This window comes from Protomyctophum bolini (genome assembly GCF_963924005.1).
Source record: "Protomyctophum bolini genome assembly, chromosome: 4".
Taxonomy (NCBI): domain Eukaryota; kingdom Metazoa; phylum Chordata; class Actinopteri; order Myctophiformes; family Myctophidae; genus Protomyctophum; species Protomyctophum bolini.
Window position 1 is genome coordinate 9,456,297 of NC_137865.1, and position 27,939 is coordinate 9,484,235.

A 27,939-nucleotide genomic window follows, 5' to 3' on the forward strand; every position below is an offset into this window, starting at 1 on the left:
TGTGAGAACAGAAGAATTGTTATTTTGATCAACGTTTGCCTGTTATCTCTCCTATTGTACCACATCAACATAACATGGAATTGTGGACAGAATTTTATCCAACGATAACAAAAATATTCAACGTTTTGGGTCTGAGAGGCTCAATCTCATCATGGTGGTCAGTGTGGCTCAAATGCCGAATAAATAATGGACCTTGATATGAAAAAGGTTGAAAACCACTGAAGTAAATCATTCACATGGTTCTCATTCTCATGGACAAGAAGATGCAGCCGAGACGACCTCAGCAGCGTAGCCTCTCGCCCTCGGTGCTGTTCTTGGTGTTGAAGAGCCTCTTGAGGAAGAGCAGCTGCAGGTAGCCCGCCAGGACGATGACGGAGCTCTGGGCCGCCGACCACCACGTCCTGACTTGGAGTTGGACAGCAGCACGTAGTAGTCCAGGCTTCTCCTCATGCGGCCAAAGTTGGGAGGGCAGACTGCCCTGCAGGGGGAAGGGCGCCTGAGGGGAGTCAGGGGGTTGAACCTAACACACACACACACACGCACACACTTAGTGTCACTCTACAGTTTGATGTAAAGAGTTTCACAACTATGACATACTCGGCGCTAAAACTTTTGCAAATACTACACCGACTTGTAGATGCAGAATTATTTTCCACAAGATTTGCCCAGTCAGTTGTCTATGACATACTGACTCATATGATACACGACTCCAAATTCAGGCATGGTTTCAGCCCCACAGAGCCTCTTTGGCTTCCATTCTCTAATTAAAGTTACCCTATTGGCTTGAATATGTTTCTTTCAATGGAAATGTCCTACAAAATAGGGTCGTATTATAATCGGGACTAGACTACTTCATAGTCAATGTTCTTTTTCCACAAAATGTGGGTCGTCTTATATTCGGCACAATACAGTAAATATTTCAAACGGTGACGCTCATTGGTCGAGCGGTTTGAGATTAGTGAAGTCAATAACACGAGGCTAATGGAAATAAATGTTACCATGGGGCCATTCTCCTCGTTCTCCTTTGTGAGGAGAGGAAGGCCCAAAACCACCTGGCGCAGAACTGTGACGCAGGAGCTGGAACAGATGAACCTGTCCTGGGGAGAGGCGCAACATAGTGCCAGGGATCGGATGCAATGGAGAGTAGTGGTTTAAAACCGGCCTGAAAATCCACCTTTCAGCATTCCAAAGGGAAACAAAATGAAGGATTTTTTCTTTTACTTTACTAAATTATTGATAAATACAATATTACATGCATTACAATTGTAATGCATATAGAATAATCCCTATATGAAAATAATGGATAGTTTGCAGCAGATAGTCGTTTGCCGATTACTTTCTCATGTTTTCTGGTGTCTAGTCAAAGTGATGCCGTTCGCCAACGGTCAACCTCATGGTCTGCTCAGCCTCAGCACCGACTCCACCTCAGTACCGAGCTGCATCCAGCAGGTGGCACTGCTGCTTCAGGGAAACTGGCTGGTGAAGAGCTGAGACTGAGACAGTCAAACACATACAGAGAGAGAGAGCCTCTTCTCACATTCACAAAAACAACATGTATGAATGTGGCAATGTGCACAGCGTCTGAGACCTTTTTTTTATTCACACAGAATGTGCAGATTATAAGAAAAACATAGAAGTTATACTAATTTGAATGTTATTGTCTCCACCTGCTGGGGAATACAGGCTAATCCCAACAAACCACAGAAGTAAAAGTTCTGTATTCAAAATATTACTTAACAATTTCAGCATTTAGCAGACGCCCTTATCCAGAGAGACCACATGCCAAAATAACAGCGTGGAATGTGTAAGTTAATTTTTCCATTTCCCACACCAAAAAAATTCACTACTTAAAGCAAAGTCCCTCCATTCTTGAGCTTGACTTCTCTTGGAAAAGACGTTTACAGACCCTTGGTCACAGACAAATAATTGTTAAATGTGTCCCATAAGAAGTCTTAATTAGAAATTGTTCCTGCACTTAGAAATTGACAAGTCTTCACAAACGTCCACAAATTAAAACATTAAGAACAATAAATAAATAAAATGACTGATAATTTAACTGGCGGTTAAACAGATGACAGCTTTGTGTGGAATGGGGAGTATTTACAGAATATGTCTGTATAGTCTAGGGTTTAAGAGTAGAAACTGGCTACTGCATAGTTTTAAAAAACCACAAACGAGTGAAATTAAAGAGATATTTTATTGTCAACTGTGAGGTTCGTACATGGAATCTTCATTGGCACCGTGCTGTAACCACCCAAAAACCCAAACCATGACTTACATGAACATACATAATTAGAGCAATGAATTGCAATGGTTGGTTTAAGTGTAGTAGTGTACAATAAAATTGAATATAACATTTTCGTACGTGTTTCACCTGCAACGACAGGAGGAGATTGGGATGTGCCGTGTCAGGATCCAGAGTGACGTCGTCTTCAGCGCCAATTCCTCAAAGTCTTCCTCAACTGTCTCCTGTGCCACTTCCATAGCTGTTCTAATATACTGCACACTCACTTCACAGGACAGTGTAAGCCCATCAATCGCCTGTGAACAGGTGGAACGGAACTGGAAATTCTGGAGAAGGCGGATGGCGTAGGTGGTCCTCGGTGTGCGACTGCTCAATGCTTTTCCTCTGGAGCTCAGCGGTTTCTTCTTCCGGCCGTGCGAGACGCGCCGATGCTTTGGTCATCAACTCTATCACCTCCATCCATGGTCTCAACCTCTACTCTGTTGATAACGGAAACCATAGCAGCGCACGCCTGCAGTGTGTCTGCTTTTTCTCTTTTTCTGCCGTTATATAATTCTGTTCCATTTTGTGTCCGGGTAGCTCAGTCGGTACTCGGTAGAGCTCTCGCCTTTGGAACACAAGTTCATGGTGTTCGATCCCGGGCACCGCCAACTCAGCGTATGAGTAGCATGAGTCACATGACACTAATTGTCTCTGTCGGGTGGAAACCTCATATGTTCAAAACGGTTACTTTTCAGGATATAAATTAAAAAGTAGCAGATCTACAAGGTCAAAACACGTCGTTTCACACCACGTTCTGATCTTGTGGATCTTCTACTTTTGATGCTTTTGTGTAACACTGTAGTATGATCAAGTAGGACAGGACTAGAGTAGACTAGTTTCATTTACTCAACATCACAAAAAGTTAGAATGTGGAGATGAGAGGTAACATAATACAATATTGATGCTCCTCTATGAGGGACTATGACTGAATCCTTTAACCAGGTACTTATGGAATCCCCCAGGGGTCTATGCTAGCACACCTCCCACTCTCCCTCTAAAACAAATCGCTTTGCAGAAATCAGCTGATACACAGATTTTGCCAAATGTTTGCCTCCAGACTATGGGTTAGGTTTCATGTGGTTTTAACTGGATATATTTTCACGTCATGTGTATATGTATACTATGCAACCTTTTCCGAACGACAGTCCATGTTGATGTGTGTGTGTCACGTGTCAGAGCATCGAGGCACAGTTCTGGAGGAGCAGGGGCTTAGCCATCTCCAGGATGTCCAGGTTAGGGTCCAGGGACCTGCCCAGGCCCTCTAGCACCATGATGGCAATAACCATGGATGCAAAGTTGCTCTCCAGCTTCACCTAAGAACACATTACAAGTTAACCGCAACGTCACACAAACTGCTGAATGGACGCAAAGCTACTCATCAGTCTCACCTCGAAATACCATATTTTCTATGAGGACATTTTCATGTCCTTTAAGTTTAAGTGAATAGTTGTGTCTATACCGTTTTGCGTATGGATTTGCCATTTGGTTATGGGATACTGTGATGACACTGCAACTTTATTTATTAGTATTAGGTGTATACTACTCATCATCATACCTGGAAGATATACGGGAACGCCTACTGAGTGGCAAAAAACTACTTTCTGGCCTTGACAGCCCATACATCCAAACAGAAAGGTCCTACAGTATCTGATTGCATTAAACTCACTTTGCCACTGACTTTATGCATGCGCATACGCTATACTGTTGCTCCATTATTGATGGTGCTTGACTGATGTGATGATCAAGCACCTACAGATACATTTCTTGTATCTGCTGCTGCATTAATTTCCTACAGTACCTTTCCTTATTAACGTAACTGATGTGCTGCTTCTGGTGACTGAAATTCCCCTATAGAAAGGCATCAAATGATAGCACAACTTCAACTGCATTTGCATGATTCATAATAGTGGTGCTGCAAATACAGAAGGCATAGATTTGAAGAAAAAAATATTTCACCTTGTGGGTGATGAGAAGGCCAAATACTCTGGAGAGTAGGTCAGCCACTTGAACCTGTAAAAACAAATAAAATAAATGGCTGCTACTGTACAAATTCACTGTACCATGTACTTTTAGCCTGGTAGAACCACTCCCCCTGCTGGAACCACTCCCCCTGCTGGAAAACATTTGCATTCTGCCAGAAGGGAGAGGGCTCTCTCCCTTCGGGCAGAGACGATGCACTCAGAACCAAATCTGGTTGGAGCGAGATGCGGCTGTATGAGGCCGCTAGAGGCGGGATCAACGCGAGACTTATGACATATTGAAGCTGTGCCACAGCGCAAATGTAAACACAACCTAACAAGACTACAACACGAAATTATTATGGAGATATCAAATGTTTGTCCCGCTGCTTTCGGTTCATCGTTTCTGCTTGAGAGAGCCCAGAATGATGCAGGCAGGAGGAGGGAACTTGTGAACTCAATACTGCTGCAATCTGGGCAGAGTCAGGTTAATGTACTTTAGCACAGGGATACATGTTTAACTTGATCTGTGACGAAATAATAGAAAACGAAAAACCTACCCTGCAACTCTTACTAGTTCAATCAAATTATGATGAAATTCATTCCCTTATCTGCTGGAAACACAGGCTTAATTATGCCACCTGAGCACAGCAGTATTGCGACACACTTCCATTTCCTTATTGGGAACACTAAGACACAAAAACATGAATACATGCTGACCTTTCCCAGTGAGAGGGTGTTGCTGAGGGCCTGGTCTACCAGCTCTGCCATCTCCCTCTTGAACCCTGGTACATCCTCACACTCGTGAGCCCTGGCATGATGGAGGAGGAGCTCTGCTACCCGTTCACCCTACTCACACATGCACGCATGCACGCACGCACGCACACAATTTTCCGTACTTTTACTCCACTACAATTAGTTACTGGTTACTTTTTTGATTATTACTAATTTGCTACAAAACATACATTAACCGCTTCAGCCCTATATACATTTCAGCCATTCGGAAAATAGCTGATCTACATGTTCAGAATGTGTTGTGATGCGACACAATGTGATCTTGTAGATCTGCTATTTTCAAAATATATTTATACATTTAATACATTAGAATTTTGAAAACTTGCTAAATGGGACATTCTGCATAAGGTATCTTTGGTACTTTATTACCGGTAAGTACATTTTGATACCAACACATTTGTACTTTTACTCAAGCAAATTTAGAATTCTGAACTCTTACTTGCAACAGTCTCTTTCGTTATTGCAATATTGACACGTTCACTTAAGTATAAAACATTGGAGTACTTTCCCCAGCGGCGCTCACCTGCCGCAGCACCACGGCGGTGAAGACGGCTCTGAAGTTGTCCCGGTCCCGCTGGCCCAGCTGGGCCACGATGCCGGCGTCCAGCAGCACCAGCTGCAGAGGCTCTGAGGCCGGCTTCATGCTCACCATCACCGTGTCCCACAGGTCTGTCAGCGTGGCCGTGTCCTGACGGGCCTCACCGCCGGACCCTGAAGGGTTATTAAACTAAATGAAATAACCAAAACTAAAAGCAAAAAAAATAATAAATTAAAAACATTATAGCTAACTGAAATGAAAGTAGAAACTAGGCTTTACGAAAACTAACTGAAATCATATAGAAAAATCTCAGTAGTTTTTATATTTCATACATAAGGCATGTGTGTGTGAGGTTTAAGCCCCATTGTCAAAACATTTCAAAAAGCTGAAAAAATTGTGAAAATGTAGATTGGTTATTTTGACTGTTTTTCTGAGTTTGATTCCCCTGACTAACCCCATATTACAAAAACATAAATAAAAAATCACACCCGTGTGAAGTGAGTGGTGCAACTCCGTGTGGGGGTCCCCGGGGGGCCCCAGGAAGTTCCAGACCCACAGGAACGTGGCCAGGGTGCCGGCTCGGTCCCACGAGCCGCCCCGCACCCGAAATGTTTGAGAAATGACACGGTTACCGTGTGGGTGTCCCCGGAACATCCAGACCCCCAGGAATGCGGCCATGGGGCTGGCTCGGATCTGGCGAGCCGCCCTGCGTCCGAAATGGTTGAGAAATGACACGGTTACCGTGTGGGGGCCAGCCAGCTTTCGTGCTCGGACACAGCCATGGACAGACCCAGGGACACACATAGTCTATAGGAGTGGTTGCATCACTCAAAAATAACTAACACTAAAACTAATCAAAATTGAAAGTAAGTTAAAGCTTACTAAACTAGCAAAACCGCTTTGATAACGAATTAAAACTAAACTGAAATCTAAATGAAATGAAAAATGAAAACTAATGACGAATGCAAAACTATACTAACCTTGATCCCCAGGCCCAGGAGTATCCGCCCGCCGCTGCACCAGGATGTTTCCAGGGTGGAGGTCCCCGTGGACAAAGTTGTCCACAAATACCTGGGAAAAAGAGGGGCACATAGACATAGTAGTCACATTGTCAATAGTCTCACGATGCGCAGCCTGACAACTATTCCATAATGTCCGAATGCTGTATACTGTAGTCTGGAACTACACCACACCGAAATCCGAGCAAGGAAACTGGGATTTCCGTCCACGAAAATATATTTTAAAATATCTTTATATTTAATTTTAAGCAGCAAGTTATATACCGGTATGATTCAATGTTTTTTTATTTTATTAGGATGAATTTGCGCTCCTCCCCACTTCCGCTTCATTGCTTGCTCATGATCAGAGCTTCCGTGCTCCAGACTGAATGACGGAAGCATTTGAAACAGTTGCAGGAGGAAACAGTCTGGCCACACGAGACTACATTGTCAATGGTAAGGCTAGTGTATAGAGCCCTGAGTGTTGCGACACGTTCTGAGCTTGTCGATCTGCTATTTTCCTCACAATACGAATGCCAGGGTTCAAGTGGTTAAATGAGTGGTTCTCAAACACTTTCATGTCAAGGACCCCTACATTAATATGTATTTGGCCACGGAGTTGGATCCCCATGGACCCCATCAGAAAATAAATTGTGTCTTCAACCTCTTATCCGCAATCTAATCAGGTCGCGGGGGCAGAGAGCTCCAGACTTCCCTTTCCCGAGCAACATTAGCCAAATCATCCTGGGAGATCCCGAGGCATTCCAAGGCCAGTGTGTAGATATAACCCCCCCCCCCAATCGAGCCGGTTAGATTTTCAACCGAGAAAACCCTGCCTTAACAGCGTCACCACCACCAGACCCTGAATGTGAGGATAGCGATTCAGGGGCTGGAGCTAGACTAGGAATATATAGAGCTATTTTATGAAATCAATAAAATAATAATAACCCACAGTCCATTGCGTCTTATTGCTTCATCTTACCATCTTTAGCATGGTCTGCACTCCCATCCTGGCTATTCTCTGCTTCACCTCCTGTGGTACATCAGGGCTCAGGTAGTTGGATATGGGCTCACTCTCCTGAGAGATACATAAAGATTAATCACGTTTTTAATGATTGAACACCAACTGAATAACACTGGCTTGGACCATGTTTAAAAGCTTATACTGGGTTTTGATGTGCAAATCGTGGCCAGAATAATACACATAAGTATGAACCAAATAGGAAATAAACAAACTACAACACTACCTTTCTGCTATAATAAACAATCAGGTTTGCATGTCGTTGCAGAGAAACCTTTTATCTCCATATTCAAACTTTTTGTGTTTTTTTTTTTGTAAATTAATGTCCTACTTGATCATACTACAGCATAAAAGTAGCAGATCTGCAAGCTCGAAACCCAGCGTGAAGCTCTGCTACTTTTGAAATAGAATCCTGCAAAGTAACAGTTTTGGGCCTGGGCCACGCCCCCATCTCCTGTCAGCCTGCCCTACTGTCTGTCCCTCTATAAAAAATATAAAAAGGCAGTGTGCCGCGGGTTCGACTCCCGTTCCCGACGGCCTTTACTGCATGTCACCCCCCCCCCCCCATCTCTTTCCAATTTCCTGTCAGCCTACTGTCTGTCCCTCTATAAAAAATATAAAATAAAGGCGGACATATGATGTTTCCACCCGACAGAGACAATGTAATAACTCATATTAACTCATAATAACTCATATCACCTCAAAGGTTTCCACTAAGATTGTCCTGGTGACAAATGGTCGCAGTGGAGTGGGGAACTTGACAAAATCCACATCCCGGAAGTTTTCTTTGAAGCGTTCAATATTCCTGGCTTCAAAACGGAGGTCAATCTGAAATGGGGGTCAAGTCAATTCAATTAAACATGTTGCTCCAAATCCTACTAAATACTTGTTTTTCTTTTAGGATCATATTCCATTCTTCTGAATGCAAAGATGTGTTGGCTTTGTACAATATTATTTTCTGTCCATATGTCGTATAATAATTATACAAGTTCGGCAACATTTTCAGTAAATTTAAATTATAATTTGGCTGACTGCAGGTGGTTAAATATATTGGTAGACCAATGGATGGTGGCACATCAAATGTAAATTTTCTGTTTCAAATAACTTATAGGGAGACCAGTACCAACCACTGCAGATGTACTAGTTATATTTCATTAATATAATATACTAGTGTAGATAGCTATGACAATGCTTAAAGTCTCAGGTTGTAGCTTTAAATGTTAATTCTGCTTCATAAGACAAGACAAAGATACAAAAAAACCTCTAAAATGCATATCCTTGGAATAAAGAGGTTTCTTCCGTTGCTGTTACACACAAAAAAATACCAGCCATAAAATGTTCTAAACGGAGAGCTTCTGTTCGTACCTGTTTGGTCATGAGCTTTTCAAACTCCTCTACGATCTCTGGCAGACTGAGCCATTTGAGTCCAGGTAGACAGTGTAGCAGCCAGCTGGCTGCTTTCATCAGCAGCAAGTCCATCTCCACCTGACTCTTGATGCCTGGGTGGAGGACCTACAGTAAAGGGAAAGGGCTGTCACGGTTACAACATTTAAGTTGCTGATTCATAGCGACAGGCCTATATAGAGACACGTTATTTGACTTTCTTTTGGACGACAGCGGTATTTGCAATTAGCAGCCGATTGGTATCGTTTGACATTTTTAAAGGTGCTGTAAGTGATACGTGTGTTTGCTCAACATTATGATAATAGTCACTACTCTATAGAGTGTTTGTTCAGCAACAGGGGTCTCCCCATCTCTCCAGCTCTTTAATTAATAGAAATACATACAATGAATACATACAACTTTGTCCAATCAGGAGAGAGAACTCCGACCTACAGGATACAGAAGTGAAATTGGAAGTGATAAGAAATAAATTCAATAAAACGGAAATGGTGCTCATGAATGGGCCCTCATTCCTGATTGGATGACACTGGTGACCAACCCGACATGTTCTTTTCTATTTACAACTCCTAGTAATGAACAGTAAACACTAGCAATTACTATTATAAGTATAAGAATATAGAGCTACACAAACAACTTTTTCTTCACCATCTCATCTGATCATCACATTCACCTTGATCGCCACTGGTATCAAATGCTCCATGTCTGGGTGGCTGCCGCCGCGATGGCTCCCTGGGGGGTCGGCCCACTCTCTCTTCTTCTTCCAGAGGCCCCACAAGGAGCTGACCATTCCCCAGAGACCAGGGATCTCCCAGGCCTCCAGCAGGTGCTCTTCTCTCTCCATCTTCTCCACCAGTGTCTGGAAGTCGGGGTCTTCCACGCTGTCCACCCTGGCCCAGCCTCGGTACACCTGGGCCACGCAGCCAGAGCCCACCGGCTCCTCGCTCTCGAACACAAACAGCCTCCTCCAGCCTTCCCCGAACGCCCGGCGGAGAGACTGCTTGGTCCGGGCCCAGGAGTGGGGGCGTACCTTTAGGGGTTGTCAAGATCATGGCATTTTAGTTTGACGGTTAATAGTCAAATGTAATTTAATATTGTTTTATGTTTATCTACTGGGTCCGGCGGGCCACGGCTGCCTCAATCATAACCATAAACAAAGACAGATACAGAGATGTCCATATATGGGCACAAAGGTACACAGACAGACATGTACAATACTCTGTCAAAGCCCCCGACACTATGACTCAGACATATTGGTCGCATCGGCTGCGGCGTTGCGATACAGGTGTTCAGAATCGTTTCCATTCATCTGTATGAATTCCAACTTTTTTGAAAATAGCAGACATTGCAGATCTAGTGTCGATTCCAAACTTCTACTAACTTAAATATAAAAAGAAATTACCGATAGTCAAAATAAATATAAAGTAGGACTACTGTGGCTATTTTCGAAAGTATGAACAGCTGAATGTATGATGAATGGAAACGATGCCCATTATCTAAAATAATTGCAATCAGGCGTTAATTGTACCTTGACGTGGAGCCGCGAGAAGCGGTCACAGAACTCCCGGGAGAAGATGTCGCGCCGGGTGCTGGCCCACTGGCCCAGCTTGATGAAGGTGGGACCGGACGTCTCCGTCACCCACAGCAGAACGTCCAGCCAGCGAGACGCCCAGCCAGAGGAGACCCAGGTCAGGGGCGCGAGGAGGAGGAGGGGGACGAACTTGAGGAGCAGCACCAGCGCCCGGAGGCTGAGGCGCAGGAAGAAGACAAGTTTGTGGACCTGGACTTTAGCTACAGATTTCCTCTCCGCGGGCAGAGCCTCCTGACAAGTGGCCACGCAGCGGGACACGTGAACTGCACCCCAGCAGAACAGTGTCATTTTGGGTATCTGTGTTAGAACGTGGCCACGGGGGAACAGACCTGTTCCTGGACTACGACGGAGCAGTCTGAATCTGGTGAACGATCCCAGGGCCTTCCGAGTCACCGTTGACCTCAGCTGGACAAACATGGATCTGGCACCAAAGGTGGACACGGTCACGTGGAATAATGACGACATCTCGATCAGTCCACTGGAGGCAGTTGATCCTGTACCTGTAGTGTTGTACCGTTACACCTGTGGTGTGCATGGAACACAGGGACACACACACTGGGGGATTAAGTACTCTGATTGGTTTTTTTCTTTTCTTAAGTAAAACCAGCAATACCACAATGTTACAGCCTCGCCCGACGCCCTGTATTCAAAATGTTACTTACGTCAAAGTGCAAAAGTATAAGCATAACAATATAGCTATTAGCTAAGTAAAGGAACTCATGACATTTACACTATAGTGTAGATATATCATGTTATTAGACAATAATTATTAATAATAATCAATTGAGTGCAATGTTATACACGGATTACACGCTATTGTATACATGCGTTCAGTGAGCCAGTGGATCAGCTATTTTTTCCCTATCTTCCCCCTGAATAAAATTATTGCATTAATAATAATTCATAATCTTAATCTGCAAAGTAACATGAAGCAAATATGCTGTCAAATTTTAGTGATAACAATATTGCCTCTGTAGCAGTATGAAAAATGCGAATACTCAATTAAAGTAAATATGTGCCTCATAATTGTACAAATTACAATACCTGATTAGATGTAGCCTACTAATTATCTCCCACAGTACCTTGATTACGACTACGACATCATATTCTGCAGACGTTCAACGACATAGCCAAACGATGCAGCCTGCAGGTTGCGTAACGTAACAGGTTGCGTAACGCATTAGATGAGGTGAAAGGAGGCAACGTTAGGTTAAGGTAGGCTACGTCGTGACGTTTATTCCCAACAGGTGCTACACATGTTGAAACTGCTAAACATTTTATAACGACGTGGAAATGAGTACAGTACATGCCCCTTTTCAGTTGAGTTTCTGCAGATCCACCTCACCATATAATGCATCCATTCACCAGATAGTCTTTTTGCATGTTATTACAATTAAACAACACTGATAAACTCGCATGTATGGAGGTCTGGAGGAGATTGTCAACATTACCATAACATAACAACATTGACGTTTTGATTCAGTTCCGGGTTCTACGTCACCGTCATGCCGTCAGAAAAAAGAATAATTAAAGGCACAGTCTGTGCCCGCGGGGCCTAGGCAGTAGACACTTTTCCTGCAGGCTGCAGCCGTTCGTTACCTTCTCTCCCAACTTTCCAACCATATTAGGCTATATTTCCAAGAAATTGGGCTTCCCCCGCGGAACCATGATTCATGAACATTATTGTCTGGATTGGAACAACAACCACCATAGGAACAATCTGATTCTGACGACAATGTGTACGGTGTACCCAGGCCTTTCCAGTGTCACCGACACCTACACAAAGTAAGTGTATTGATAGTATGAAGTCTATTATTCTTACTTTAGAATGTATCATTAATGTTAGGGCTATCAGCATCACCATGTCAGCTTGTGTTGGACATAGAAAATGAGTGTGGTCATTCATATTTCCAGAAAAACACAGACCTAGCCCTAAATTAAATGAACTAGAATTTCGCCCGCCTTCGGCGGGCTCATCCCAGTGTCGTTGCAGCGCAATATGGGAAGAAGGAAATTGCGGGAGTTGACAGATTCCACTTCATGTTTCAGCTGTGTTTTTAAACTCAGTAGTGTGCCCTGCACACAGCGGGCAGCGTCTAGTGAACAGATCTAATGAACAGATTTAAGACTTCGGGTGGACGATCTCTTCAAAATAAGAGTACCCTCTAGAGTATGAAAAAGAAGTTTCATTTGCACATTGAAACTACAAATTAAGCATTTAAATGATGCTATATGATGCTAGAAGACACACATTATGTTTCTGTGTAAAAATAAGTAATTAAATAAAAATAATAGTAATAATAAAGTTATCTAAATGCATAAATGCTCATCACTGGAGTGCATGGACTTTATAAAGTGGACACTGGACAAAAGACGGCTCCGCGAGGCAACTATCTGGACATACCCACGCATTCGGGGAGATGTCCTCTACCACACCCCACTCTCCGCTAAGCGGGAGAGGTGTAAAATTCACAGCTGGAGCCCTTCTACTGGGGTCAATGCAAAAAAAAGTACCGTTTCCGGACCCAGAATGGACACTGGACAAAAGATGGCTCCGCGAGGCAACTATCTGGACATACCCACGCGTTCAGGGAGATGTCCTGTACCACACCCCAGTCACCGCTAAGCGGGAGAGGTGTAAAATTCACAGCTGGAGCCCTTCTACTGGGGTCAATGCAAAAAAAATTACCGTTTCCGGACCCAGAATGGACACTGGACAAAAGACGGCTCCGCGAGGCAACTATCTGGACATACCCACGCGTCCGGGGAGATGTCCTCTACCACCCCACAGTCTCCGCTAAGCGGGAGAGGTGTAAAATTCACAGCAGCAGAGCTTCTACTGGGGTCAATGCAAAGAAATGTACCGTTTCCGGACCCAGAATGGACACTGGACAAAAGACGGCTCCGCGAGGCAACTATCTGGACATACCCACGCGTCCGGGGAGATGTCCTCTACCACCCCACAGTCTCCGCTAAGCGGGAGAGGTGTAAAATTCACAGCAGCAGAGCTTCTACTGGGGTCAATGCAAAGAAATTACCGTTTCTGGACCCAGAATGGACACTGGACAAAAGACGGCTCCGCGAGGCAACTATCTGGACATACCCACGCGTCCGGGGAGATGTCCTCTACCACCCCACAGTCTCCGCTAAGCGGGAGAGGTGTAAAATTCACAGCAGCAGAGCTTCTACTGGGGTCAATGCAAAGAAATTACCGTTTCTGGACCCAGAATGGACCTTTTGTCCAGTGTCCACTTTCTAAAGTCCATGCACTCCAGTGAATAGCATTTATCCATTTAGATAACTTTTTTATGTTATTTAATTACTTATTTTTACACAGAAACATAATGTGTGTCTTTACAATAACTGTAATGTAATAATAATACTAATAATGTAATGTAAAAATTATTTATTTAACGAATTAAATAACCTTATTTTATTCTGAAAGCAACCGGATGTGTTAAATCTGCTAGCTCTCAGACAGGAAGTTCTAAATTTGCTCATAAGACGGAGCCCACACAGCGCACACTCGCAATTGCAGCTGGAGGGCGACGCGACACACACACACACACACACACACACACACACACACACACACACACACACAGAGCGATGTGTGGATAAATCAGAGATTTGGGAAATGTGTTCTGAATGGGCCTGAATATGTGTGTAGGCTGCAACAATGATTTCATAAAGTGTAGTTTAGTTTTGAACAGGCAACTAATGTAGTGATACACACACACACACACACAGAGCGATGTGTGGATAAATCACTGAGATTTGGGAAATGCGCACGCAAGCACAGAATGCACGGCGTTACAGGATTATATAGGGCACCCGTTTTGGTGTGACACACACGGCTTCCACATTTCGCTTCATACTGGGTGAAAGTGTCCTTCCAAAAATTATATTTGCGCTCGAAATTCGTATTCACAATGACATCGAGTTGAGGTGTTGTTTTTAGGGTAATTGTTGCATAAGCGCTATTTCGCACTGGAGTCCCGTGAGGCGGGCAATCTCACTCCCCTCCCCTGTGTCTGAAGCAGCTAGCATGGAAGCTATATGGAACCTTTCCCTCCGAGTGCACACAACGATGCCGTTATCCACGCGTCCATCCGATAGCTTTTAATGTAAATGTCCCATCCACTGAGCAAAAGCGATATAAGCGCCTTATTCATTCATTCGATTCATTTGGGTGTGTGACATGTGTGGGGCTGTGCAGTGCTGTCGGCTTTCGGACGGAGCTGCTGTTCGAGTCGCTGAAAGGGGGAGGGGACTTGGGATGGCAGTGTAGAGTAGGCACGACATTGAGGGGTCGAAACCATCCCGGTCGCGTGGTTCATCTAACGCGTGTGTCACTGTGAAGGACTGGCCCCATTAAGTGAACGTAGTTGGCGACACAGGAGCAGTGAAAGGGGGAGGGGCCTTCGGATGGCAGTGTAGAGTAGGCACGACATTGAGGGGTAGAAACCATCCCGGTCGCGTGGTTGATCTAACGCGTGTGTCACTGTGAAGGACTGGCCCCATTAAGTGAACGTAGTTGGCGTAGTAGACGCCAACATGACGATTCTGACGTAGGCTGTTGAGGTTGAGCAAGAATAGCGTGTTTCAGAAAAGTAATATTTAAACAGTAAATAAGACATTTCTGGCGAATGCAATGTAGTCTATGTCTTTTGTGGGAGTGTGCAGGTTTTATTTTGCATAGAGAGATGTGTGGTGGAAGTGTGGCTTGGTCGGAGATAGAGCACGAATGAACGGCCAGGTGCTCATGTACCCCTGTCTATTAGGGTAGCAGGATATTAGTGGACTATAGTCCTAATGTGCCATATGCTAACATTAACGTGCTACTGCTACACATTCAAAAGTATTCTGCATGATTGCATCATTTGTACCCTAGCTAACCCATGCAATGCCTCCCTGCTTGGCACTCAGACTCAGCATCAATCAACAAGGGAATCAAAAGTCCAGCCTGGGATGTACATCAAGTTGCAGAAACAGATACAGAAACAGGAGGTAAGTACTAGGGTCCTGTGGGCCACATTCCGCAAGGCACAGGCTTACTTAAAGTAGCCTTTAGTGTTTTCATCGTAAATTACATTGACAAAATAGTAGGCTACTGTTACAAAAATAACATTACAATCTTCTTTTTGACACATTGATGACCCAAAAAAGACAACAAAATGGCTGGGGGTGGGGGTAATATTCTTTCAAAAGATTCCGTTTGGAACCTCAATATATCTGCTACGCTGAGCTAAGCGTAGATATGAGGTTACAAACGGAGCTCTAGTATTTGTCATGCCCTAGCTGGATGTTATTCTCCAATCTCCACCACATACACAAGATATAGGATAAAATAATCCTCTGCTGCTATGCTCATGCAGTGTAAATAGGTAGATTTGTTTTCAATATCTCTCTGTCTTCCACTTGCCGCCTTTTTCTCTTTATCTTTTATGGAAATAACAAAACAATAAAGGAGCTTGCCGAAACACCTGTAAACCTGTGATATGAGTATGAAAATAAAGTTTTTCAAATTATGATTTGTTTCTACAGGTTCAAGAGGCTGACCTACTCTCCAGAGTCTTTGGCCTTCATCACCCACAAGGTAAAACTATTTGTTCTTCTGTAATTGACACCTGCCCACGTCATGACAGAATAGTTGATCTCATAACATTTTCCATGAAGTGAGAATTGTACAAACATTTGGAGTCAAACCTTATGTTTCATCTCTGCTAATACCCCAGATGATGTTGTTGTCAATGAAGGCTCCAAATCACTTTTCATCCTTGAAGTGGCCTGCACCATTCTAGCTTCCTTTACCACGAAAGTCATTAAATATCAGCAGGGACCGCGTCACGACAGAATCACACCATGACTTGCTAGCTGTGCACTCACCATCGTAGAGCTAGGCTATAGGTGCAACCTGCTTGTCTTTGGCAGCCTATAGGACCATAGGCTATGGATGTCCATCCATAACTTTGGATGCTGGAAAAAAAGAATATGCCCAAGAGATGCTGTTACTTATGCTTATACCCTTGAAGTCTGCTTGGGTGTTTGTCCAGGATTTGATGACTGTACTTTTTCATACAGCATATTGATTGATTGATTGATTGTATACTTTATTAACCGTTTGCAAAAAGTACAGAGGTGTATATAGTATAGTTGTAGGCCTACTAAAAGGATAAAACAAAAGGCCATGAGGGCTTGTTTCCATTGTGATACTATGTATTAAATTCCGAAATTAAATTCCGAAATCATCAATACTAGGAGCAGTACAAGCAAATTTAGCTAAGAGAGAGCTAAGCTAGAAGACTTGTCTTGGCCCAGTTGCAAATTGCAGACAGGTGCTCTTTTATAGTGGTTTTGAAGGAGGGTAGGAATTTGCACTTTTTGATGGCTGTTGGTAAGGCATTCCATAATTGTAGAATTAATTCATCCATATTTGTGCCGAATCTGGGCGTAATGAGATCAGTGGAGCTCCTTCTGGGTTTGTGCCTGTCCTTGTAGTGTGTGTGTGTGTGTGTGTGTGTGTGTGTGTGTGTGTGTGTGTGTGTGTGTGTGTGTGTGTGTGTGATTACAAAATAAAAACAGCCTAATCTATTTTCTAATACATGGCTTGAACTGCATAGGTAGTACTTGACCAGCAGATGGAGACACATTACACAATTATATAAATCATCAATGTTTGAGGATCAGTCAGCCATTGGAAAGCCATTGGAATCTTCCTATAACAATTACTTAGTTGGGTCTGCTAGAATGTCTGCTTGTAGAATGTAGATCTGTTATTTTTGCCGGATGTTTGTAGGAGAATAGGGTTCATGTGGCTAACCAGCTGTGCATGCAATGTCTAATATGAAGCAGTGAAGAGAATGGTTATAATGTGTGTCCACTATGGTAAATAAATGGTAAATGGTGCATTTATATAGCGCCTTTATCCAAGGCGCTTTACATAGATTGTGCATTACATTCACCCATTCATACACCGATGGCAGCGGAAACCATGCAAGGCACCAACTAGCACATCGGGAGCAATTAGGGGTTCAGTGTCTTGCTCAAGGACACTTCGACAGTAGCTCTGGGGGAGCCCGGGTTCGAACTGGCAACCTTGCGGTTCCCATCCAGGCACTCTACCCCTGAGCCACCGCCGCCCCACTATGGAGCAGTGCAGAGTATGGTTGCCGTCTCGAGCTGAACAGTGAAATAAACCGTCCATTAACTAAAGACTTAACATATATACAAACAGCCACACACTCAAAAACACTGTGTAAATAAGCCGAACAATTCCTGTGATAGAGCAGGGGGTCTCAAACCTTTTCATGTCACAAACCCACAAACTGGTATTTGGCCATGGACCCCAATCTCCAAAGGTGTTGCCAGCCCAGGGCCCATTCAAATATATGAACACCAAATGATGTACAGTGTGGGTAATGCGATTTAATAGATCATATTATTGGTGTATGTATTTTGAGGTGTAGTCAGTATATGGGGCTGGGGGAGGGAGTTAAGGGATGAGCTTGGGAAGTTGGGATGGGCACAACATTATATTATTATTATTATTATTAGGCAGGCAGACCGCGGACCCCCAAGTGGTCCGCAAAGCATGCCGTGGGGGGGTCTGTGTGTTCCTCGGACTCACAGACGTTTGTCTCTCTCTCTCTCTCTCTCTCACACACACACACACACACACACACACACACACACACACACACAGTGCCCTGTCGTTGCCATAGAGCAGGGGGGCCCACACTTTTTTTTACTTGAGAGCTACCTTCAAAATGACCAGCTCAACAAGTTCTACTGACCACAATATTTATTATCCCTTTGCTGGGAATGGTTATATGAGACACACTTAGCACAGGAAATAGAGGAGAAATGGAATTGGTAGGTTTTCTTGTATATAACTTTGTAATGCTTGATTTGTCCAACACTCTTGAAAACAATGTATTGCATTGTTGGCTGTTGGGCCCTTTTTAATGTCAATCAATCAAGTCACCTTAATTCAAGTGATAGATTGTATATTATTTTAGGGGCATGTCATGATGTCATGTGGTCTAGCTGCACGAGGTAACCGGATTTTATTGAACCAACTGTGGTATAAGGCGACGTACAAGGATGTGTGTCGTCAACGGGCCCGCATGCGCAGGCCGGCCGGAAAGCTTCGGTGCTAGAGAGTTAAACAGAGTTGCCGAAAAAAACCCGCTAATAAACAGCGTCGGATTTGTTAAATTAAATAAGGGGCCTCGTTATCCCCTCCATAAGCATGAGCCATTGGTGCAGCCAAGTGAGGACAGCGACATTGCCTCAGACAAACATGCAGACAGACATTCCCTTATATATGTTTCGATGGTAGATATGTTAGATGTTCAAACAAACAAAAATAAAAAAAAGGTCCCCATCAAGGACCCCCTGGCGGCCGGTCACCCCACTTTGAGAACCACTGTGTTCGAGGGCGCAGATAGGCTGCACGCCAAGCAGATGTTCTACTCCCCCCTCGCTCCCGCCCACACGGCTATACTGATGAGCAAACCAGGCCTTTTGACGTCCCTCATGCATCTCAAAAGCCAGAGGTCAGGCCTTTGGTCTTCCAGGTCAGCAGGGGATGTTGCTCAGTCTGAGGTAAAGTTGTGTTGATGAAGACCGTGATGATGATGGTGGTGGTGGTGGGAACACAGGCAGCAACGGATCAAGTGCTTTTGTTATGGAGACGCGTTTGGATGCACAGCTGGTGTGCATGAACAACGGCAGCATCAAAGATACACCAACTGGGGGGGGGGTGTGCGTGTGTGTGTGTGTGTGTGTGTGTGCGTGCGTGTTCATGTACGTGCGTGGATTTTGACAGCAAAGTTTTATTGTTTGTCTAGTTTTAGTCTGCTAAATATCATGCGGTTTTAGTCGACTACATCTACAGTTGATTTAGTGGACTAAAATGTCTTTTGGTGGGCCTTGATGGCGTTGCAACCAAGCATAAAATGACTTGTCTTTTAGTTGTACTGGATCTCTTCTCCACTAGTCCCCTTAACATGTTAGTGTAGTTTTGGAGTGGCGCAACCACTCCAAGGAACAGCAATGTCCTTGTTTGTTAACCTATGAGTACCAGTAGGGGCAAAAGTGGCACTGTTGTGCCAGAAACAGAGAGAGAGAGAGCGGTAGTGCTGCACTGTTGCCTGCTAATGAGAGACAGAGAAAGAGAGAGGGGGGGGGGGGGCAGGGGAGAGGGGACTTGCACCACTCAGTTCACACAGGCGTGATTTTTTTTTGTTGACGGAATTGTCAATATATTTAGTCTCTGTTTTTGTCGTCCTCATAGCTTAGTTTTCATTTCATGTTTGTATAAACACAAGATACAGCACGGTACATGCACAGACGTCAACATGAACTGTTTGCACTCACACACCCTGGCCTACATAAATACAAACAAGAGGTCACAGCCCACTGTATGCCCCCATGCACCACAAGCCCTCTGCACACACCATTACTGACGCTGCTGCTGTCCTTGTTATTGCTGTAGGCCGGTATGCGTGCTAATCTGTTACACAAAGTCTTTTAGGACACAGATAACACAAACTCTTTCATCGCGACTCGAGATCCCGAAAGATCAATTTGGAATCTCCCCCCAAAACATTTGTGTTGGAGGTTATTAACTCTGCATCGTGAGTGACCCATAAATGTGGTTCCTTGACCCCATGATTCCTTGATCCTTGTCCGTCCCATTGTTTGGGAAACGGTGTTTTAGGAGATAAGGTAGAAGGTTTAGGCTGTCCCCCTGGACAGCAGGATGACTGAGGGGCCCTTGGCTTCCTCTAATTGGCTCCCGGTGGAGTGTGTTATTTATATATTCTATTACACTCAGTTTTGTCCCACCCCCCCCCCCCCTCTCTCTCTCTCTCTCTCTCTCTCTTTCTATCTCTTTCTCTCAAACACACACACACACACACACACACACACACACACACACACACACACACACGTCTGTATCACTAACTAACTACTTGTGAGGAGTCAGAACATCAACATTTTAGCTATGGTTTTGGAAATGTAGCTGAAAAATAGCAGATCTATACAAGCTCTCAACGTAGACTTCCCATTCCTATTTTTCGGTGTGTGACTTCGCTGCACAATTAAGCATATTTTCCTAATGTTAAGCCCAACTCCGCAAAAATATGTTTAACCACAAAATAACCATTTGTGTTCCTTTTTCAAATTCTACTATACTTTGGGGATCTTTGGGCCCTCACAAGTATAGTGATACGAGTACACACACACGCACACACCCACACACACACACACACACACACACACACACACACACACACACACACACACACCCCTCTCCTTCCTGCTCCATTCCTCTCCTTACTCTCTCTCTCTCTCTCTCTGAGCAAGCAGGACACTGGGTTTCCTCGGCAACTCAAAAGGCTCCAATCGGCTGGCCAGCTGCAGATTAGTTCAGCAGTGGGGGGTTGGGAGGGGGGGGGGGGGGGGGGAGGCGATGATGGAAAAGGGGAGGGGAGAGAGAGAGAAGCAGAGCGGAGGAGGGACGGAGGGAGAGAGAGGTGGGGGACATGAGAGGAGAGGAGGAGGGGTGGGAAAAGTTTGAGAAGGGGAGAGCAGAGAGAGAGAGAGAGCCAGTGGAGTCAGAGTGAGTGAGTGTGTTTGGTAGAGAGAGGGCAGAAAGTAGAGAGAGGGAACAGTAAACATTTAGCCTGGAGGCTGAAGTAGAGAGAGAGAGAGAGAGAGAGAGAGAGAGAGGGTTTTGCACTGACTTACTTTTTGTGTCTCTCTTTCAAACAACTTGGAGGACAACTGTGTACACTTGGAGCTGTTTCTCTCTCTATATACTAGCTCACACGTGCACGCACGCGCGCGCATGTGTGTGCGTATGTGTGTGCGTGGGAGGTATTAGCAAGGGGCTATGCAGAGTGCGAGGAGCGGGAGACAGCAGGGGTAGAGGGGAGCAGCAGCACACGCACGCGCACACGCACACACACACACACACACACACACACACACACACACACACACACACACACACACACACACACACACACACACACACACAGAGGAGGCGAATACGGAGGGGAAGGAGGCAGAGCGTAGTAGAGCCTGGGCTGGAAGGCAGGAAGGAAAGCATGCGAGGCTAAGCGGACGCTGTCTTCTCCTCCTGGCTCACATTTCACAAAATGAGAAACTACTGCAGGAAGGGCACTTCCACAGGGCTCACCACCCAGCTGAGGAAGGTACGTACCGCACTGCTGTGTGTGCGTGTGTGTGTGTGTGTGTGTGTGTGTGTGCGCGTGCGCGTTTGTGCATGTGCATGTGAGCAAGTGTGAGTCATGTGTTTGAGATAGTGTGGATGTTTCGATTTGATCCATCTCCATTTCTAATCAATGTCTTTCAACCTTTGGCTTTTTGTAATCCGATTGATTGTTTCTATCGTTGTACACAGAATGTGCAAAGGCCAATACATGGTATATCCGTGTATGTGGTACTTTCATCCGTGTTTATTTGTATTGTATTTCATCCTAAGTCTGCCTTGGCTCCAGTTAAAGTGTGTTTGAGTGTTGGTCAAGTAGCCCCTGTCTGTCTCCGTCCAGTCCAGTATACCGCTAAACCGCAAGACTCATCTAATGTATACTTACACTATGTGCATGGTGTGTGTCAGTGTGCACTCAGCCGTGCACGCACACGCACACACACACACACACACACACACACACACACACACACACACACACACACACACACGCGCACAGGCCAAGGATGTCATGTCCCATCTCCTTTAGGCCTATAATACAACAATGGTAACCGAGGGGTAGAGGTCCAGACAAAGTTCAAGCCATCACATTCACAGATCATATTCCTTTTTGTGGGGAGATGGAGAGAGATCATGACTACACACAATAGGACAACCACTCAACAAGTATCCACTTTTACATGTTGAAATGAGCTCAGTTTTATAAGAGAGAGAGAGATGGAGGATAAGTGGAGAAGTGAGGGTGAGCATGGCTGGCTGCATGGGAACAAAGGCACCTCTTGATGCAGAGCAGCGGTGTTCTGTTGGCTGTGTTTTATGTGAGCACAGGGATGACGGCCCGGGGCACAACGGCTCCAGGTATATTCTATCTGGACCAGAGTCTGCTATCTCCCCAAAAGGGGGATCAACATTTAACACTAAAAACACTTGTTTCACACGCATAAGAATATGAGACTCGATCTGGGCGAGACATATCAGAGTTCATACAGTATTATATACTATACTTTGCTGACGGGCAGAAACCTCTTATATCCATGTTTTAACTTTTTAAATTTATTTTTTGTAAATGAATGCCCTAAATGAATGCCCTACGTGATCATCAATCGTAGCAGATCTGCAAGCTCGAAACGTGTCGCAAAGCTCCACATTTTGAGCTTGTCGATCTGCAATTTGTTTTAGTTTTTGAATTTTGAACATCTGGACATTATGAGGTTTCCACCTGACAGAGACGATATACTTTACAAATACGTACAGTACGCAGGTGACTCTGTGATATATATATCACCAATTCTTATTGTCTATGCTATGCTTATACATGTTATGTGCAAGCATAGCTGACAATAGCATGTGTTATGACTCTGATAACAGTGGCAACAAGATATGCTTTACAACTTTTTAGACGCCAATCCTTTTTCTGTGACACCTGCAAGTATAACTCAGGCTTTATGCATCTGAAGTATGCATCCGTGTGGAGGTATGCGTGTACAAATACACAGATCTGCGTGTGTGTGTGCGTGCGTTCGTGCGTTGCGTGCCTGTGTTTGTGTTGGACTCAAAAGTGACCAGAACAACTTCAGCGGAGACAAAGGGCGCTCTGTCCCCCATCATGTCACGCCACCCACTTGCCTGACGAGAGTCTGCGCTGTCTGCCTCCAATAAGCGCCGATCTTAAAGAGATAGTTATCAATCAGCTGACCTAATGCATCTGCATCAACGTCTCGGTGACCTCCTCCTCCGCTCAACATCGATCTCGGCGCTATAGCTCGCTTGGCCAATCATTTTCCACGATGATGAAGACCGACTCACGAAACCTCAGAGAGCTCTATCTGGGCCACATACTGCTGCATCATCTCTGCTTGAGTTTAATGGCATCTGAGAGAGGCCCGCCCCTAGATTTAATTTGGGGGTTATTATTATGGAATTCTATACTACTATTAAATTGAGCTGCGCACGCACATAATAAGTTGACCTCAGGGTTTAGCCAATAAATAGGAATTCTATTACACACAAATCAACATTCCTCTGACACCCCCCCCCCCCTCTCTCTCCCTCTCTCTCTATCTCTCTCTCCCTCTCTCTCTCTCTATCTCTCTCTCTCTCCCTCTCTCTCTATCTCTCTCTCTCTCTCTCTCTCTCTCTCTCCTCTCTCTCTCCCTCTGTCCACAGTATCCGACTTTCTTTCAATCCCTCTGTCCATCTCGTTTTTGCTCTCGACTCACCAGACTCGTTGGGAGTTTAAAGTTTATAGCATAGCGCCCGGCTGGCTGCCTCCTCTACGGGGATGTGGAGAGACACAGTTTATGGACTTAGGGAGATAGAGGGTCAGGGACTATCTGTCTGACTGCCAGTTGCAAAGTTTGCAGTAAGACGGGCTGTGGTCTTGTAAAAAAGGTGCTCTGGTGTGGTGTAGAGCCTGGCGACGTGTGTGTGTGTGTGTGTGTGTGTGTGTGTGTGTGTGTGTGTGTGTGTGTGTGTGTGTGTGTGTGTGTGTGTGTGTGTGTGTGTGTGTGTGTGTGTGTGTGTGTGTGTGTGTGTGTGTGTGTGTGTGTGTGTGTGTGTGTGTGTGTGTGTGTGTGTGTGTGTGTGTGTGTGTGTGTGTGTGTGTGTGTGTGTGAGTGTATGTGCTGCTATCACACACTCAACAGTCTGTCTGATTGAGCGAGTTGTTTACATTCCTTGGATAAGGGGCATTCGTCCCCTGGCTATCTGGCTGGCTGGCCGTTGTGATACAATGTTGACTGCTCTGGTAAATTGTGTATGCGTGGCGCTTACATCGATGCTCACACATTCACTCTGAGAACATTATCTCATTCTCTTTTTTAAGGGGCGCTATATGATTTAGGCAATTATCAGAGGAGGTCACTGGCACTCAGAACAGAGTAAATGTCATACATCCTAACCACATAGACCTTAAACAAACCTGATTTACGCTGTACGTACTTGGTTAGCTCTTTTTGAAAATGTACACCAAAAATCTCTTTGCCAAACATTTGCCGATTTACAAGTTCACAATGCAAGTGTTTGCCCCCAGAATAGGGTTCAAGTTGCTGGAGTCCCTCAGGGCTTTATTATACTAGTATCCTTTCTGTTTTCGCTCTACATTGAATTTGTTTTTTTAACTGAAAATGCCTCACGACGCGACGTGTTGAGAGTTTGTAGAAAAGGTTTAGCCTTGAATACGGATCCTGGGGGTTAAGTGGTTAAACTTGACCCAACCAACCTGTTCTGAGAGAGCATCCTATACCCGACCCTCTGTGTTAATCAATGACCCGAGTTTAGTTTTTTGCTAGTGTTGACAGGTACACCCAAACCCGCCATAATTGCATCTGAAGCCTATACCCAAACTCGTTCCGACCCGTCACTATTACTTGTCCTGACTATTTACTGATAGACAAAAGTCGAGGAATAGTAAATGCAACATAGCACAGCAGCATTCTCTCGTTCTCTCTCCTGTCCTCTCCCTGCGCAAGCGATTCTCTCTTAACGCAGACACACGCGCACAAAAATACCAGCACTTGAAAGAGCCATCCAGCCTTAAATCCCAGCTGAGACTGAGAGAATGTTCTACAATTGTGCATTGTAAACTTTTATTTGAAGATGGGGGTGGGGGGGGGGGGGGGGGGGGGGGAGAGCGAGAGGAAACTCAAACTAGCAGATCGTAGTAGCAGACCGACAAGCTAAAAATGTGCTACCTTTGATGCTTTTGTGTGACTCTGAAGTGGGATCAAGTAGGAGATCGTAGCATTCTGCCCGACAGAAACATATAGATGTTTATAGTGTCGTGTCAAATATGTCATTTCTCTCTCAACTGAATCACTTGTTGTTCTGGAAAAAATGTTGGCATGGGGTAAATGTCTCTGAGTGATTGGTAGATAAATGTCTCTGTGTGATTGGTATGAGTCACAAGAGCACCAAGTCACCCAGGAAGGAACCGGAGCAGTTTCACTCTTCTAATTGACACCATGGGGTCCAGTTCCCAGAAAGACTAAATGAATGAATCACTGATGGATTGTATATCCATATCCATATATCTATACCAACCTAAGCTGTACAGTATGCATCTCTACATATGCACACACGTGTGTGTGTGTGTGTGTGTGTGTGTGTGTGTGTGTGTGTGTGTGTGTGTGTGTGTGTGTGTGTGTGTGTGTGTGTGTGTGTGTGTGTGTGTGTGTGTGTGTGTGTGTGTGTGTGTGTGTGTGTGTGTGTGGTTTTGTTTGTGTCTGTGAACGCATATTTTTATCTGTGACCGTGGATATATTCTCTTATATGTGTTTGTGCCCTTTTGTGACTTTGTATTGTACTTGTGTATCGGTATGTGTGTGTGTGTGTGTGTGTGTGCGCGCAGTCAGTGACATCTGTCACCTCCATTGTTCTGAGCTTTGAACAGTGACAGGAGGGCTTCAGGGGGACCTTTCTCCTCCCACCTCCCTCTTACAGGAACCAGCTTTTGAGCGGCTCTCCGCAGGGCTCCCCCGTGACTAAGGGCCGTGTCCCTCCCATAGCCGGGCTGCTGCTGTCGCCACGGCGACACGGCGGAGAAAGAATTCCGTCCCGTGGCGACGGCAGAGGAACTCTTCCTGCCCAGAGAATGAATGAATGAATGCTGGGAGGACATTATTGTCTGAGACGCTGGTCCAGAGCCATGTTTTTAGTCATTATCAAAGGCTCGCCGAAACCGCCCTCCTGATGACACACACACACACACACACACACACACACATGCTCGCAGCAGATCCATGGACAACAATGCATGCCATTGCATAAATAAACATATGGATTCACAGGCAATGCACACACACGCACATGCACACACACACGCACACACACACACAAACACACACACACACACACACACACACACACATGCGCGCACAGCAGATCCATGGACAACAATGCATGCCATTGCACAAATATAAACATATGGATTCACAGGCGATGCAATTAATGGATATAATGGAATATCATTATGCAAAGTAACGCGCGCACAGTGCACACACACACACACACACAGCTTAAAGTTTTCTCCCAGACCATCGCTGGCAGGCTGTCACTGGGGCCTTGGCTGGCTGGCTCTATAGCTGGCTGGGTCTGTTTAAGAGTCTCGTTCTCTCTCTCCCCGTGAACACATTTAAAAGCGCATCAAACTGTGGCTGCAGGGGAAACGCGCCGCTGTTATTCCAATTAGGACATTTAACAAGACATGACAAGAGCAAATCCCCGTCCCGCTGTGCTGTTTGCACTAGACACTATATACTAAGGCCCCGGTTTCTGGTGGAGGCTGCAGGGTGCAGTTCCTCCCCTAAGGGGAGGATAGGAGGAGACTGGATGATGTTAGATGTGGCCTCTCTGCTAAAGCCAGGGCTAAACCAGCGATGACGAACTCTGCGCAGGGCCTCCACGCTGCAGGGCTTGCTGTGGCTTTGCAGCGCGTGCCCGCTGGCACTGTGCGGTTCGCGCATGTGGAACACGCACGTAATGCATGCTTATAGACACGCTTGGACACACACGTCACACACACACACACACACATACACATTTAGTATTACTGTACTTATGAGCACATAGATGTTTTAGCTGGGCACGCACACACACACACACACACACACACACACACACACACACACACACACATTCAACACTTGGTAACCATCATAACATGGTTAGGGGAACCTCAGTGGCGGGGGTTAGGGTCTTGTCTGGAAGGAATGTGTTCACTTGGAAGCAGATCTGGCAACCACCTCTGATGTGGCCGTAATGCCATTTTAATGTGGCATGTCGAGGACACAGCTATACAAGAGTCTTATAGTCCGAGGCTGCCATGTTCTGATGCGGGCATTCCAAGCGAAATGGGAAAATGTTATAGCATGTTTTTTGCTAAAGGGTTATTTTTTTGCATGCAGTGTGCGATTTGATATATGGAAAAACCTTGAGACCAGAAACCATCAAAGCATCTGGGATGTCCTCCCCGCAAACCGAAGAGAACGCACGGAGCAAGTCATGTGTGAACACTCTTCTCTCTTGTTTTTTCTCCTCTTCCATCCTCCTTTGCTTTTACTTCTCCTATAGGTTCGTATAAAGTTAAAGGCACTTGTTTATTCC

At 45.0% G+C, this 27,939-nt stretch overlaps 3 protein-coding genes across 11 annotated transcripts in view; 1 reads left to right on the forward strand and 2 right to left on the reverse strand.

Annotated features, from left to right (window-relative positions):
- Positions 1–2,484, reverse strand: LOC308314427 (uncharacterized protein; the record flags this gene model as incomplete). Its single annotated transcript, XM_080762058.1, has 4 exons — positions 1–520; positions 999–1,097; positions 1,433–1,493; positions 2,375–2,484. 4 exons carry the CDS (start codon positions 2,482–2,484, stop codon positions 281–283), a joined length of 510 nt encoding a protein of 169 aa, XP_080618184.1. The 3' UTR covers positions 1–280.
- Positions 1,384–27,939, reverse strand: part of adck2 (aarF domain containing kinase 2) — a 27,575-nt gene continuing 1,019 nt past the window's right edge. The window contains exons 1-12 of one of the 7 annotated variants that reach the window (XR_013963890.1): positions 11,935–12,061; positions 10,527–11,111; positions 9,672–10,028; positions 8,963–9,109; positions 8,297–8,425; positions 7,559–7,654; positions 6,559–6,649; positions 5,564–5,751; positions 4,966–5,094; positions 4,244–4,297; positions 2,375–3,600; positions 1,384–1,493 (exon numbers count right to left, since the gene is read on the reverse strand). Coding sequence is in view for 4 of the 7 variants with exons in the window: in XM_080760721.1 (XP_080616847.1) it covers positions 3,460–3,600; positions 4,244–4,297; positions 4,966–5,094; positions 5,564–5,751; positions 6,559–6,649; positions 7,559–7,654; positions 8,297–8,425; positions 8,963–9,109; positions 9,672–10,028; positions 10,527–11,054 (1,860 nt within the window). In the remaining 3 variants the exon portion in view is untranslated. Of the gene's footprint in view, positions 1,494–2,194; positions 3,601–4,243; positions 4,298–4,965; positions 5,095–5,563; positions 5,752–6,558; positions 6,650–7,558; positions 7,655–8,296; positions 8,426–8,962; positions 9,110–9,671; positions 10,029–10,526; positions 11,112–11,671; positions 12,062–27,939 lie in introns of those variants that run through there. The other 6 variants (XR_013963891.1, XR_013963892.1, XM_080760721.1 and 3 more) reach the window with 6 other exon arrangements.
- LOC308313542 (DENN domain-containing protein 2A) overlaps positions 15,519–27,939 on the forward strand; it is a 78,765-nt gene continuing 66,344 nt past the window's right edge. For 2 of the 3 annotated variants that reach the window (XM_080760717.1, XM_080760719.1), the window contains exon 1: positions 21,218–21,820. The gene's annotated coding sequence lies outside the window, so the exon portion shown is untranslated. Of the gene's footprint in view, positions 15,600–16,136; positions 16,189–21,217; positions 21,821–27,939 lie in introns of those variants that run through there. The other variant, XM_080760718.1, reaches the window with a different exon arrangement.